At 32.8% G+C, this 15,587-nt stretch overlaps 2 protein-coding genes across 2 annotated transcripts in view; one reads left to right on the top strand and one right to left on the bottom strand.

Moving 5' to 3' along the window:
* Exo84 (exocyst complex component Exo84) overlaps nucleotides 1-5,787 on the bottom strand; it is a 37,771-nt gene extending 31,984 nt beyond the window's left edge. The window contains exon 1 of the mRNA XM_085826599.1: nucleotides 5,124-5,787. Coding sequence (XP_085682725.1) covers nucleotides 5,124-5,686 — 563 coding nt within the window. The 5' untranslated portion in view covers nucleotides 5,687-5,787. The remainder of the gene's footprint in view (nucleotides 1-5,123) is intronic.
* Nucleotides 5,788-6,277: 490 nt separating this feature from the next.
* LOC146993849 (uncharacterized) lies at nucleotides 6,278-14,712 on the top strand. Its single transcript, XM_085826598.1, has one exon. The coding sequence runs from the start codon at nucleotides 7,975-7,977 to the stop codon at nucleotides 9,103-9,105; it is 1,131 nt and encodes a 376-aa protein (XP_085682724.1). The 5' UTR covers nucleotides 6,278-7,974; the 3' UTR covers nucleotides 9,106-14,712.
* The last annotated feature ends 875 nt before the right edge of the window (nucleotides 14,713-15,587 follow it).

Here is a 15,587-nt window from a genome sequence, read left to right as displayed (position 1 = left end):
CTTGTAAGGATCACTACGAACCCTGGACAGATATTATTGACCAAAAAAAAAAAAAAACTTCTTCGGTCACAGATAATAAATATGGATGAAATGCCGTTACCTTTTGACTCTCCGGCAAACAGAACTGTTGATGAAACTGGTGCAAAAACTGTATCTGTACGGAGTATGAAAGAACGTCATTTACATGTGTGTTAGCTTGTGCCACAAACGGTGACAAGCCGATGATCATTTTTAAACGAAAAACTATTCCGAAGGGAGATTTTCCTAATCACGTAATTATTTGTGCAAATGAGAACGGCTGGATGTGTGAAAGAATCATGCACGAGTGGCTACAAAAAGTTTGGCAGTGTCGTAAGGGATCTTTCTTTCAACCAAAAGAGTTATTGATAATGGATTCCATGCGTGCTCATTTACTTGAATCGGTAAAAACCAAATGTCAAAAATTGTCTACGACCGTAGCAATAATTCCTGGTGGTTTGACAAAAATCTTACAACCATTAGATTTGTCAGGTAATAAATCCTTGGTTGATCTTTACATTATGGTAACTTGGCATTTTTTTGGCGAAAATTTGGCGACCAACTCTTTTACAGCAACTTTCTATTTTCTTTCCCGAAGACATGTTTCTTTTCTTTTTATCTACTGAACACTTCTTCCAACAATCTACTAGCCGAATTACACTTATGCTAGAAATTTTATCTAACAAAACTGCTTAATCATGACAAATATTCACTGCAAAATTGGGAAAAAGTGCACAATACCATACTCCTTACGCGTTTTTCAAAATAACACATACACATAAACCATGTACATGCCGACTTATTTTTACTTAAAAAACATCCCAGAATTGCACAAAAATGGCATTGCGCACACTCTTCACTATATCCATGTGCACTGCTTTTTTCTCATAAATTAGAAAAATTTCACGAAAATACATGACAATTTTCTCAATCTTTAAACCCGGTAAAAAGAACATATATGTCAGATACTTATATTATTTCCATGCACGTTTACTTCAACTAAAACGTATACGAAATTCCTACAAACATAAAATTCACAAAATAACTATCATTTCATTAAAATATAATTAAATTCAAAAGCACTACTTAAAATATAAATGAGCACATACATTAAATTAATACATACATAAATACCCATTTCGAATTGACTTTAGTTACGGCCATGGGATCCAAAAATTCACGAACACTGTTTCACACAACACAGAATAAAGCCAAATACAAAATTTCCAGATTTTTTCCCGATTTCCCCCCTTTTCCGATTAAAGAACCATAATTCGTCCATTAATATCACATGACATATCCCATGATCTCTCATTTCTCTCACACAAAATAATGCGTAATCGGAACTGAGTACTGCTCACATTATTACCAAAGTGCCAGGTAGTAACCTTTATCACCTTAAAAATGTCGCCAAACTACCAGTTACCATATTGTAAAGATCAACCAAATCCTTCAAAGCTGAAGTCCAAAAGCGGTGGGAGTGTTGGATAAGTGAAGGATTGCATACGTATATCAAAAGCGATAAAATGCGTACAGCATCTTATGAAGAAGTTGCAAAGTGGGTAAGAAGTGCGTGGAAATCGGTAAAAACATCGTCAATAATAGCAGGGTTCAAAGAAGATGAAATTATATCCTTAGATAAAGAGACTGTAAACCAAGAGGATGAATGTGATGATCTGGAAGACTTGGACTTACTAAATGAATTCAGGTAGTGAAGAATCAGATTTTGATGGCTTCATGTGATGTATAGGTTGCTTTAATTCCTTTTGTAAGTAAAATTTAAAATTTTGTTTTGTCATCCAAATTTAATATTTCGTTGTTGCAACATCTTTTATAATATAGTCTGAGTATTACAAATATGGACTTCTTTAGTGGGTAAATATAAGTATATTCGTAAACGTAAATATATTTTCAACATTTCTTAGCTTTAATTTATTTTCGAGTTATGGTTTCATTTCATGCATTTTTCTTAACTGATATGTCATATATCAGAACACATGTTGAGATTTTGCATCTATACGGCCCACGACGATGTCACGCGCAATTTAATCTATTGCGGCGTTTACGCTGATGCAGCGTTTCAGTGTAATTGAAATTTTTTTCCTGCCATTTTTTTTTAGTGCAGCATTTACGTTGATACGGCCTTTCTTCCGGAAATTACGGTAACAGTTGGTAATTTTCTCGACCAGCTGTAAACCAACTGGAATGCAGTCACAAATGTGGTTCTACAGCCTTTGAGCTTAATTTTTTCTTAACAGTTAACTTATATCCTTATTCATAAAAACAAAAGACTACTTATGAAGAATCAATCGGGATCATCTGAAACAAAATCAACTCATTTTTTTTCAAAGTGGAAAAAAAAAAAAAAAAAAAAAGAGTTAATTTATGTCATCTTTAAGAACAGAATGTATCATTCTGTTAGAGCGGTGCCAGTTAAAAATGCGCCACTTTCATTTTTGTTTTTGGCCACCAATTGTTGCCAAGTATAAAATTATTAAATAATAATAGAGTTGAAAAGACTAGAAAAAATTAGTTATGTAAAAAGTAAATTTTTTTATTTCATAATTCGGTTAGAGTTGACTTTAGTTTATCCCTTGTGTTATTGCGAAGTTCTTTCATTTATCGCCAAGTTGTTTCATTTATGGTAACCTGAGTAGTTGAATGTAATGGAAACTCTATTATGACGTAATTGTTTGCATTATTACGGGGAATTTTGAATCGTGGGATGTTTTGTAAGGGCTTTTGTGGTGTGTGTGGTTAGGAAGTACATTGCTTGTTTCATTGTTTAGACAGTAGAATGGCAGAATGTAGTAAGTAAGATTGGATTTTTCTCAATTTTTACTTTTTAAATGAAAATAGGTCGATGTGCACATGGATAAAGTTAAGGGAGTGCGCAATGCTGTTTTTGTGCAATTCTGGGATTTTTTTAGGTGAAAATAAGTCAATGATTTTTGCCTCAAAAATCGCCGCTACGCAAGCCAAAATAACATGTCAGACTTGCACAAATTCGGTATCCATGTACCGCCAAAAATCGCCAAGGAATACCCTAAAATATAATTTTACCCTTAATTCTTAAAGAATTCATTTTTTCTTTCAATTTTTGAATCTAAATTAAAATTTAAAAAATTTTAATTTTTGAATATAACCGATGCCACATAAATTCTATTAAATATGACTCAAATGACGGTGAGCAGTATCCCACTGATGTTTATTACTCCATTTAGCACTGCCCCACAAACACTCTACTGGTTGGGTATGGCATCCTACTGTTCCAGAAGAAAACATTGAACATTGTTTTTTTTTTTTTTTTTTTTTGGTGAAAAAACTTTCATCTGTTGCTATGATTTTGTCATCTCCACTGATTTTTATATCTTTTACAAGACATCAAACTATTTGCACATACTGCCCTCAAGTAGTTCATCCAATTTTACTGTCATATTATGGCCGGCAAAATTAAATTGGCATCTATTCCTGACTTTTCCTCCGGCTACAAATTTTCTGCGCATGCGTCGCGTTCACGAGTTACGCGTTTCAGGCGTTTACGAGTGCGCGTAAAACCTTTACGGCTGCGAATATGTGTGTGCACATGTGCGTTTAATGTGTAACGGATGGTATAAGCTAAGCTAAAATTATCTAATTCAGTTAATGTTGCAGATTGCATTGTTCCTTAATCTTCGAATTGGATCCGGCTTATTATTTTTTGCAGACTGTTAGAGCAATTTTATAAAAGTAAGCTTGAACTTTCGATTATATCAGATAGAATTTCCTTTATATATTTACTAATATGTAAAGGATCTAGAAAGCGAAAGTATGTTCGGAAATCTGTTTATCAATTTCACGCCGCGGCGTTCAATGAATTGGAAGTTGATCTGTCAGCACTATCCTTATCTTCAGGGCAGATGTTTTTATTTTATTTGGCTTATAATTCCTTACTAAATGTAGTATTTCATCTCGATGTACTCCGTCTTTGATATGATTTAAATCAAGTTCCTCGTCATTATAATTCACTTCCGATAGTGAAGAAAGTGACCCAGAGGTTATTGAAAACGAAAAAATTTCGATTGACAAATTAGTCGGTATTCTCAACAGAGCAATTATAGGACTTGAAAAGCGGAACTTTGTAACTATGTCTGTTTAATAGAATTAGAGAGAAAGTATTATCACATGAAAGGAAGCAACTTAAACAACTTACATTGAAAGAAATGTTTAATAAAGTAAACAAATAAATATTAAGCTTTTTCTTTTTGTAAATTTTGATACCCTTTAGATCATAATTGTTCTTTATTTCATAAATTACGATTTCATATTTTTAATTTTGTAATTTCTGTATGCCATCTTACCAGATTTAAACTGATGATCTATAATCTGGAATCGCCGAAGTCCCGACAAGTCCGGATTAACGACTTTTGACTGTATAACAATACCGCATAGGAGCTTTCTTCAAATCAAAAGTTAACTTCATCAAATTATTTTGAGAACAAAGTCAATTGCTATGAACTATTCCTTTGTCCTGAAGGTATTTTATGGCAGCCTCTTCGTCATTAAATAATTGCAAAATTGTGAGTACATCACAATAATAATAAAAAAAAAAAAAAAAAAAACTAATTATAGCAAAACAAATAACATTATGATATTTTAAACGAAAATTAGAAAACTTATCCTCAATATTTGAAGCGTTAAATTCTCCAGCCAAAATGTTTGGCATCTTGTAGCATTGTTTTCTTCACATTTTCTCTTCACGGAACGCTAGTGGAATAGGACCAAACAGAATGGAGTCTATCGAGGAACAGTCAGAATTGCAGATGATGACTGCATTGTGACATCAAACTTATCCATAACCGACAAAACAAAACAAAACAAAAAAACCTGCTGCTTGACAAAGATAATAAGTAAGTACCATGTCTCTTTTTAACTGTTGAAATTGTTCCCTTTGATGAAAGAAAATATAACATAAAACGAAAATATAAAATACTACTAAAATATAATAGACTTTCACTTACATTCCATTAAATAAACAATCGGCTTATAGAATAAAAATAATAAAATTACCGGATAATCTGGATATTTTGAATCCTACCATAACAAAATTGTTAGAAGTTCATTACCTGTACTGCATAGGTCCTCGGCTATCTTCTACTTTAGTTGCAAACATCAACCCGTCGTCTAACAGAACACAATACACTGTTTGCAATGGCCTGGAATCATTCACATTTAGTTCTGTCATTTCACCGTTGTAAATAACTGTCCTTCCTCTTACCTCCAAGATTGTGGCACATCCCTCCACTTTTTCTAAAAGTAGAGACAGATTTTTATTGTTCTCTTCCTCTGAGTCCTTTTCTCGCAATACTTTCGACTCGGAATCCTTCGAAGCAGCTATAGACACATCAAGCAAGGACGTCAATACACTTTGCTGTTCCGCAAGCAGATGACTTAATTGATACATCTCGCCTTCTAAATACGAGATTTCTTTCGCCGTCTCGATAAACTGAGTATAGTTTTTATATACATTTTTTTTTAATAATCCGTTAGTTTCTTCGGCAAGTTTCTGGATGCGATCTTTTTCCGTCAATAAATCTTCGACTCCATTACATTCGATTATTCGTTGTTTCACATACTCCAATGAGTCAAACTCGGGAGTAATTAATTTTGCGGCGAGTCTGTCAGCCATCTCACTCGTTATAAAATATATTAATTAAATATGATAATCAGTTTCAGAAACACCGCTGATAAACAATACTAAACTTGATTTCATTACGCCCATATCAAAATAATGAGTATAGTTGTATTACGGCTGAGAGTGAGTAGTTGGAAAGTATTTATTCTTTTATTCTTAAAGAATAATTTTTACACTTTCTTCTTTAAATGAATGCATACAGTGATGAGAAAAACTTTTTTTTTTCTTCTGAAATTGGAAACAAATATAATTCTGAAAATAAACAAGTGTTTGAATAAATTGGTCATTAGTTGCGTTGAGTGTTCCGGTGCGTTAGTCGGGTACTCGAAAGTGTCCAAAAAAAACAAATTTTTTATTCATTTTATAAATTTATTTCATTAATTTTTTACACAAATATTGTTTATTATAAAACCACTAAAACATTAAGTTTCTCTTTTCGTTGCTTTTGTACACCAATGCTAATACAAATTTGGACAACAGCGAGATAGAAAATTTAGAAATATTATTAGATGTGTCTGTTGAACCTAATGAGAGATAAATGCTAATCATGTCAACTTTAATCATACACATTGACAATGTAGCAGATGGCAACACCAGCTGATGAGCATCCGCTTCGCTAAGACAAAAGCTCTCGCGCAAAGAATATGTATTTTTTGTCTCGCGTGCATCTTGAAGCACTGAATGTGAAGTTTTCGTTTCGAGCATAAGGCGCCAAAGGGAAGCCAACCTTCAAGAAAATGAAATTTTTGTTCTATTGAGCTAAATAATTCGCAAACTGTGTACTAATGTGAAATATATTTGGAACGTTTATCTTCCAACTGCTAAGCACTTATCAATTTTAGAAAAATCATATAATGTAGCATATATAATTGCATTAATCTATAATTAAACGTGTCTATATGTACATGGAAAAGAGATCGTATTTGTGTCAGGTATCGCGAACTGATTTTTAATGAATTATTTCTATCACAGTAGATAAGTTTTCCGCGGCATACTATCAATAGTATTAAAAACATAACTACACGTATATTTACGCAAGATATTGAAAGGTCATAAGAAGCATGGAAGAAGACTTGCCATAAAATTTTTGTTGACCATTAGTTCGCGCAGAAGGTGAATATCCTTGTGATGTAACATGCAAGTTGCATCATATGAAGATTGTCAGCTTGTAGTTCTTCGTATGAAGATGAAACTTTATGCCTACATGGTGCGCTACCAGTCATTTGGAAAAAATTATATTTTAAAATCAATATTTTTGGAAAGAAATAAGCCTCTTTGAAGTTACCAGTCATTTCTGCTAAACAATATTTAAATGAATATAGGCCAGAAGAGAAAACTCGCGTGAGGCGTGTGGCAAATCATTTGAACAAAAGGGTTATTAAATCAAGCATATGCTTATTCATGTAGCAGATAAGAATAATCTATGTGAAATATATAATAAATCATTCACATTAAAAACTATTTAAATAAACATATGCTTATTCACACAGAACAGAAGCCTCATCTGTGTGAAATATTTTTGAGTCACTTAGCCTAAAGGCTGGATTTAATAAACAAATCTTTATTCATGCAGGAGAGAAATATGTACATAAGCATCACACATGTGAAGTATGTCGTAAGTCACTTAGACAGTGTAGTATTAAAAGAGGTGTATGATTATTCAGACAGGAGAGAAACCTTCATCTGCGAAATATGTAACAAGTCATTTAAATGAAAGTTTGTTTGGGGAAAGTGCAGAATCACCCACTGCTTCTCACATTTCTCAAAATTGCCAACTTGAAAATAAAAAGTCAAAGAATTGCACAAACTCGGTATTCATGTACACATCGACCTATTTTCACTTTAAAAAACCATCAGAGAATTGCACAAACTTGGCATTGCACACTCCCTTGACTTCGTCCATGTATACATCGATACATGCCATATAAGTGGGTGATTCTAAACACTATCCGTTTGATTTAATCCACCATAGGCTTACCCACACTGGAGAGAAACCTCATGTGTGAAGAATGTAACAACCAATTTAAACAAAAGTGTCTTTTAAACAAGCATAGGACACTAGCAAGCAACACAGTGAGGAGTGTAGCAAATCATTCCAACAAAAGTGTGATTTAAACGAGCACATGTTTATTCACAGAGAAGATAAACCTTGTGTATGTGAGATATGTAACAAGATATTTAAACAAAAATGTTTTCCCCAGCATATGCTTATTCACACAAGAGAATGACCACATGTGTGTGAGATATGCAACAAGTCATTCAGATTTAAAAGTGATCTAAAGATGTATATGTGTATTCGTACACAAGAGAAACCATGTGTGTGCAATGTGTGTAACAAATTCATACAAAAGTCTCATTTAAATAAACATATGCTTATTCACATAGGAGGCAAATCTCATGTGTGCGATGTATGTAACAAATCATTTAGAGAAAAGAGCGATTTAAAGAAGCATATGCTTATTCATACAGGAGAGAAACCATATATGTGCAATGTGTGTAACAAATCATTTAGAAACAATTCTAATTTAAAAACACATATGCTTATTCATACAGGAGAGAAACCTCATGTGTGTTATGTATGTGACAAATCATTTAGAGTTAAGTCTTGTTTAAACAAGCATATACTTCTTCACACAGGAGAGAAACCTTTTACGTGCGAAGTATGTAACAAATCATTTAGAACAAAGCATGCTTTAAATGACCATATCTTAATTCACACTGGAGAAAAACCTCACGTGTGTGAGAGATGCAATAAATCATTTAGAAGAAGTTGTGATTTAAAAGCCCATATGTATATTCACACAGGGCAGAAACCGTATGTCTGCGAAATGTGTAACAAATCATTCGGTCGCAAGCGTTTTTTACGTGCCCATGTGCTTATTCACGCTGAAGATAAACCTCATGTGTGTGAGGTATGTAACAAGTCATTTCGACATAAGTATCATTTTAGCAGGCATATGTTTACTCACACGGGAGAGAAGACCTGTGTGTGTGAGGTATGTGAAAGACCATTCAGATTTATGTTGGATTTAAAGAAGCATATGCTTATTCATACAGGAGAGAGATCTCATGTGTGTGAAATATGTAACAGATCATTCAGAGTTAAGGTTGATTTAAGGATGCATATGCTCATTCATACAGGAGAGAAACCTCATATGTGTGAGGTATGTAACAAGTCATTCAGATTTAAGTCTGGTTTATATACACATATGCGTTTTCACACAGGAGAGCAATCTCATGTATGTGAGGTATGTAACAAGTCATTCAGATCTAAGTGTTATTTAAAGAAGCATATGCGTGTTCACACAGGAGAAAAACCTTATGTGTGTGAGGTATGTAACAAATCATTCAGATTTAACTCTTGTTTACATAAGCATGTGCGTATTCACAAAAGACAAATCTCATGTTTGTGAGGTATGTAGACAGATGCTTGATTTAAACAAGCATATGAATATTCATGCAAAAGAGAAACCTTATACATGTGAAGTGTGTAACAAATCATTTAAAGCAAAGAATAGTTTAAATGGGCATATCATTATGCACGGAGAAAAACTTCATGTCTGAGTTATGTAAGAAATCATTTAGAGATAAGTGGCATTTAAAAGCGCATATGCGTGCTAATACAGGAGAATCTTCGGATTATGGTAACTTGGCGAAAATTTGGCGACCACCCCTGCTACAGCAACCTGCTAGTTTTTTTTTTTTTTTTTTTTGGACGCCATTTTGTTTTTCATGAAGTAAAGACTTTTTTTTTTTTTACTCAACATTTTTTCCAAGAATCTGCTAGCCGAATTACGCTTATGCCAGAATTTTTATGGAACAAAAGGGCTTAATATCCTTCCTTTCACACAATCTCATTTCATTCCCACATGTTGGGCATTCATACTTATCTGCAATTAATACTACACTCATACACCATTCAAGTAACTCTTTTGGATGATAACATAAATGCAATAAAAATTTGGAATTTACTTTAGAGAGGGCCATGGGATCCAAATATTAAGCAACACTGTTTCACACAAGATACAAGATGAAATGAAGCTGAACATACAAAATGTTATGAAGTACTGCAGATATTTTTGCAAATTTTCCCCTTTTTTTGGATTAAAGAACTCTGATTCGTCCATAAATGTCACATGACATGTCTCATGATCTCTCATTTCTCTGAGACAAAATAATCTGTGATTGGAATTCTGTACTTCTCAGATTATTGCTAAAGTCCTAGCTAGTAAACTTTATCACCTTACCAAAATGTCACCAAACTACCTGTTACCATATTCCAAAGATTAGCCAAATAGATTATGAATTAAATATGGAACCAGTCATTTGAACATAAGATTTTTAAAAATTATATCTACATAGAATATGAGCTTAGTTCCTTTGGAGGAAAATTTAGTTTAAAAGAAACCTTCGCTTATTTACCGAGTCTTGGCTGTAAGGAAATCTTGTTTTATGAGGTGCATGACTTGTCATTTTATCTTAATGCTCAATAAATCATTTATTTATCTCCACTAGAGAAAAACCTGACGATTTTGCAATAAACCAAGAGTCATTTTAGAGAATTGTTGACTTTAAGCTTTTAATTCTCTATGCTATTTTACAAGGGAATAAAATTTTAAAAAGATAGGCCAAGACTAATCAAAAGGTTACTAAACTGATACTAGATATGCTGACATTTCTCATTTATTTCTTAGAACTGAACCTGTGGTGTTACCTATCCCTTGAATGTTAAAAATGTCCAGAAAGGAAATATTAAAAGTCAGGTTAGGAAATCAAGGTGATATATGCAGTGTAGTCTATGTTTAAAAGAACATTTTTTGACTAAATTGCTGATTCCAGGAGCTTTTTAGCAAAACCGAAGCTTCTGGTCTGAAAAAGATTTTTTCCCTTTCTGCTGTTGCTTTAAAATGTTTCAAATATGCTTTTACGTAATAGTTCCTGTTTGTCTACCTTTATGTGTTCTGTGTTAACCTTCTGGCAAGAATATGCTATGTGGATCAGTTTTATTTTTATGAAATTCTGAAGCTTTGCCAAATATTTCATCATTGTATGTAACTTGAAAGTGTTTTTTGTGATAAACAATACTCTTCCTTGGCATAAAAACAGAGTTCAGTCACAGGTATGAGATATTTCATAAAGGAACCTTTGTTCTGGAAGTTAATTTCTCATCTTCCATATGCAGAATCTACTTAGTATTTCCCAGTTTTTAAGGTCGAGCATATATAACATGATTCAAACTGATGGATATGCAGTACAAAGTCCATAATCCGGACTCGTCGGGACTTCGGCGATTCCGGATTAGGGGTTTTTCCAGATTATAGATCATCAATTTAAATCTGGTAAGATGGCATGCAGAAATTATACAATTAAAAATATGAAACCACAATTTATGTAAAAAAAGCAATTATGATCTAAAGGGTAACAAAATTTACAAAAAATAAAAAAACAAACAAACTTAATATTTATCTGTTTACTGTATTAAACATTTCTTTCAAATTAAGTTGTTGTTTAAGCTGCTTCGTTTTTTGTGCTAATACTTTCTCTTTAATTCTATAAACAGACATAATTTCTTGTTCAGTTACAAAGTTCCACTGTTCAAGTCCTGAAATTGTTGTGTTGATAATACCGACTAACTTGTCAATCGAAATTTTTTCCTTTTCAATAACCTCTCTGTCACTTTCTTTACTATCGGAAGCGTACATGGGGAAACGCTTTACGTGCATGCGCATCAGATGCGCGCATTAAATGCACATGTGTAAGTTTGTGCCTTTGAGGTCCGGATTATAGATCATTCTGGATAATGGACGTCCGTATTACGGACTTTGTACTGTATAATACTAAAAAAAATCAGTATAGGGTTACTAGATTTAACACCTAAGAAGAATGCAGACTGTTAAGAATTTTATCAATTCTTGCTTGTACTTTTGATGTAAAGGAATCCCATTTACACTCTGTCATAAAAATTATATGCACCCAGAAGGAAAGGAACTACTAATGTAGCACCTAATTCATGCGAGCGAGAGATGTGCCTCATCAGCAAGAGATGCATGTCGTGCTATGTTTTATGTCACAATTTCTCTGTCGCCTCGGGGTCTCTTTGGCAGGTGCCGTTGGGGTGAGAAATAGTGCTATGCAATGCTCCCATCATAAATCACATTTCTGTGTGCGAAATAAGATATATTTTTATGTTAAATGCAGTTCCATGCTGCTAATTTATATACAGAGTCAGATCAAGCAGTGTCAATTTTACTATCATAAAGCTTAACATGTATGTAGTGTATGAGGAAATAAAAAAAATGTGGTTGATCTTTGGATTATGGTAACTTGGCGAAAATTTGGCGACCAACTCTGCTACAGCAACCCTCTATTTTTTTTTTTTTTTTCGCCGCTGTGAAGACATGTTTCTTTTGTTTTTATTTACTGAACACTTTTTCCAACAATCTAAGAGGCGAATTACACTTATGCTAGAAATTTTATGTAACAAAACTGCTTAATCATGACAAATATTGACTGCAAAATTGGGAAAAAGTGCACAATCGCAAACTCCTTGCGCGTTTTTCAGAATAGCACATATGCATAAACCATTTACACATCGACTTATTTTTACTTAGAAAAACATCCCAGAATTGCACAAAAATGGCATTGCACACACTCTTAACTTTATCCATCTACACTGCTATTTTCTCATAAATTACAAAAATTTGCACGAAAATGCAAAAAAATTCTGTGAATCTTTAAACTCGGTAAAAAGCACATATATGAAATTACCTGATCGCGAAAAAGTATTTACCCTTTCCAAATATGAACATTTCCACGTATAAAATAAATAAAATATCCAAAAACTTTTACCTCTAAATTATCTATTATATTATAAACATCACCAACGAATTCATACCGCAAACATTACAAATGGTTACAAGTATTTAAATTATTTCCATGCACGTTTACTTCAACTGAAATGCATACCAAATTCCTACAAACATAAAATTCACAAAATAACTATCATTTAATTAAAATATCACTAAATCATGTACACGTCGACTTATTTTTACTTAAAACAAATCCCAGAATTACACAAAAATGGCATTGCGCACACTCTTCACTATATCCATGTACACTGCTTTTTTCTCATAAATTAGAAAAATTTCACGAAAATGCATGAAAATTTTGTGAATTTTTAAATCCGGTAAAAAGAACATATATGAAATTACCTGATCGTGAAAAAGTAAATACCCTTTCCAAAGATGAACATTTCCACGTATAAAATAAATAAAATATCCAAAAACTTTTACCTCTAAATTATCTATTATATTATAAACGTCACCAACGAATTCATACCGCAAATGTTACAAATGGTTACAAATACTTAGTGTCAAATATTTAAATTATTTCCATGCACGTTTACTTCCACTGAAACGTATACCAAATTTCTACAAACATATAATTCACAAAGTATCTATCACTTAATTAAAATGTAATTAAATTCAAAAACACTACTTAAAATATAAATAAGCACATACATTAAATTAATAAAAATTAGCTTACAATCCTAATTACTTTAAACTAAATCATTGCTAATAACAATTTTCCGATAATACGATATTACTTTATTTCCTCCTTACATTTAGAACAATGCATAAAAATAATATCCTCAAATAATTAAAAATACTAACTTACGTAATCTGCGAATTTTTCCTCCATACTTCCTCCGCTAAATAAAAAGCAAAATTCTCTTTATCACTATGCCTAAATAGCAATTTCGAATTCACTTTAGTTAGGGCCATGGGATTCAAAATTTAACCAACATTGTTTCACACAACACAGAATAAAGCTAAATACAAAATTTCGATTTTTTTTCCAGATTTCCCCCTTTTTCCGATTAAAGAACTGTAATTCGTCCATTAATGTCACATGACGTATCTCATGATCTCTCATTTCCCTCACACAAAATAATGTGTAATCGGAACTGACTACTTCTCACATTATTACCAAAGTCCTAGGTACCTTTATCGCCTCCAAAATGTCGCCAAACTACCAGTTACCATATTCCAAAGATCAACCAAAAATGCTTATAAATTCAGGACAAAAGATAATTTTATTAAGAAATTATGGCATGAAATGTTAAAAAGCAATAAACAGTATAGCCACCTCTGGCAGTTATAGAAGCTGAAATATGGCATTCCATTTAATCCGGTAGATCACCTAAAACACCCTGCGGAACAGTCATGTCATAATCATTGCAACTGGATAGTGAATTCACAAATATTCCAGGATGGCTCTAGTTGCTATCCAGGCATATCTCAAATGTGCTCTATTGACGAGAGATCTGGTGGCTTGCCAAGCTCCGGGAGTATGTCATATCCTTGAAAACATTGTTGGCAGAGTCATGCAGTATGTGGACGAGCATTGTTTTGCTGATAAAGGGCACTTAGAGGACTTGATGGCAGAGGCAGTACATCCCTTAAAATGTAATTCGCATAACTCTGAGCTGTCATATTGTCTTAAAGGATGACTAGAAGTGATTGTGTATCATTACCCTCACTATCACATCTTGTGTAATTGCTGTATGTTTCTTGATAACAAATGCCGGTTCTTTAAGTCTGCAACTTTTAAAATCCTTGCGTATTTTAAGTTTGCACCTTTTACTAACTCATCATGCATGAATTATATCTAAAAGAATTTTTGAAATGAGACTATTTTAACATGCCATGTTTCTTCATAAGCAAATTTAACTAAATTCACATGAACATATGTTAACATCATTACTGATAAATCATATACTTTACTGAATAAAACATATTCTCAGAAAATATATTTAAACATTTTATCTGCCATATTTCAAAGATAATGGCAGTTTTCTTTACTGTTTATTGCAAATGCAGTACAAAGTCTTTAATCAGGACTTTGGCAATTCCGGATTATAGATCATCAATTTAAATCTGGTAAGATGGCACGCAGAAATTATAAAATTAAAAATATGTAACCGTAATTTATGAAATAAAGAGCAATTATGATCGAAAGGGTATCAAAATTTACAAAAAAAAAAGCTTAATATTTATTTGTTTACTTTATTAAACATTCTTTCAACGCGTGCATACATAAAGCATACATTATGCATAGTCGAAATTATAAAAAACTATTTGATGTGTATTCGTGACATTTATAATGACGAGGAATTTGATTTAAATCATATCAAAGACGGAGTACATTGAGATGAAATACTACATTTCGTAAGGAATTATAAGCAGAATAAAATAAAAACATCTGCCTAAAGATGAGGATAGTGCTGACAAAACTTTTATCTTAGTACAGTCAAAAGTTTTTAAATCGGACTTGGCGGGACTTCGGTGATTCCGGATTATCGGGTTTACAGGATTATAGATCATCAGTTTAAATCTGGTAAGATGGCATGCAGAAATTATAAAATTAAAAATATTAAATCGTAGTTTATGAAATAAAGAGCTATTATGATCTAAAGGGTATCAAAATTTACAAAAGAAAAGCTTAACATTTATTTGTACGCATAGTCGAAATTAGAAAATTGCAACCAGAAAACTATTTGATGTGTATTCGTGACATTTATAATGACGAGGAAATTGATTTAAATTATATCAGAGTACATCGAGATGAAACACTACATTTAGTGAGGAATTATAAGCCAAATAAAATAAAAACATCTGCCTTAAAGATAAGGATAGTGCTGACAGATCAACTTCCAGTTCATTGCGCGCTGCGACGTCCCCCCCCCCCCCGCAGAGCGGTGTGAAATTTATAAACAGATTTAGGAATGGTTAGAGAAGCAAAGGATATGCTTTTATCCATTTTTTTGCAGCAATTCAACTTTTTGTTTGATGGACATCGAAACATGCTTTCGCTTTGTAGATCCTTTGGCAGC

This window comes from Stegodyphus dumicola, chromosome 11 (assembly GCF_044657685.1).
Source record: "Stegodyphus dumicola isolate Sdum_Otavi_A_Nest chromosome 11, ASM4465768v1".
In the NCBI taxonomy this organism is placed as follows: Eukaryota; Metazoa; Arthropoda; class Arachnida; order Araneae; family Eresidae; genus Stegodyphus; species Stegodyphus dumicola.
Note: the sequence above shows the minus strand (reverse complement) of the source record. Positions and strands in the feature narration are given on the sequence as shown.

Coding starts and splice junctions, on each gene's coding strand:
- LOC146993849 (XM_085826598.1), top strand. CDS start 7,975: ATGTATATGTGTATTCGTACACAAGAGAAACCATGTGTGTGCAATGTG.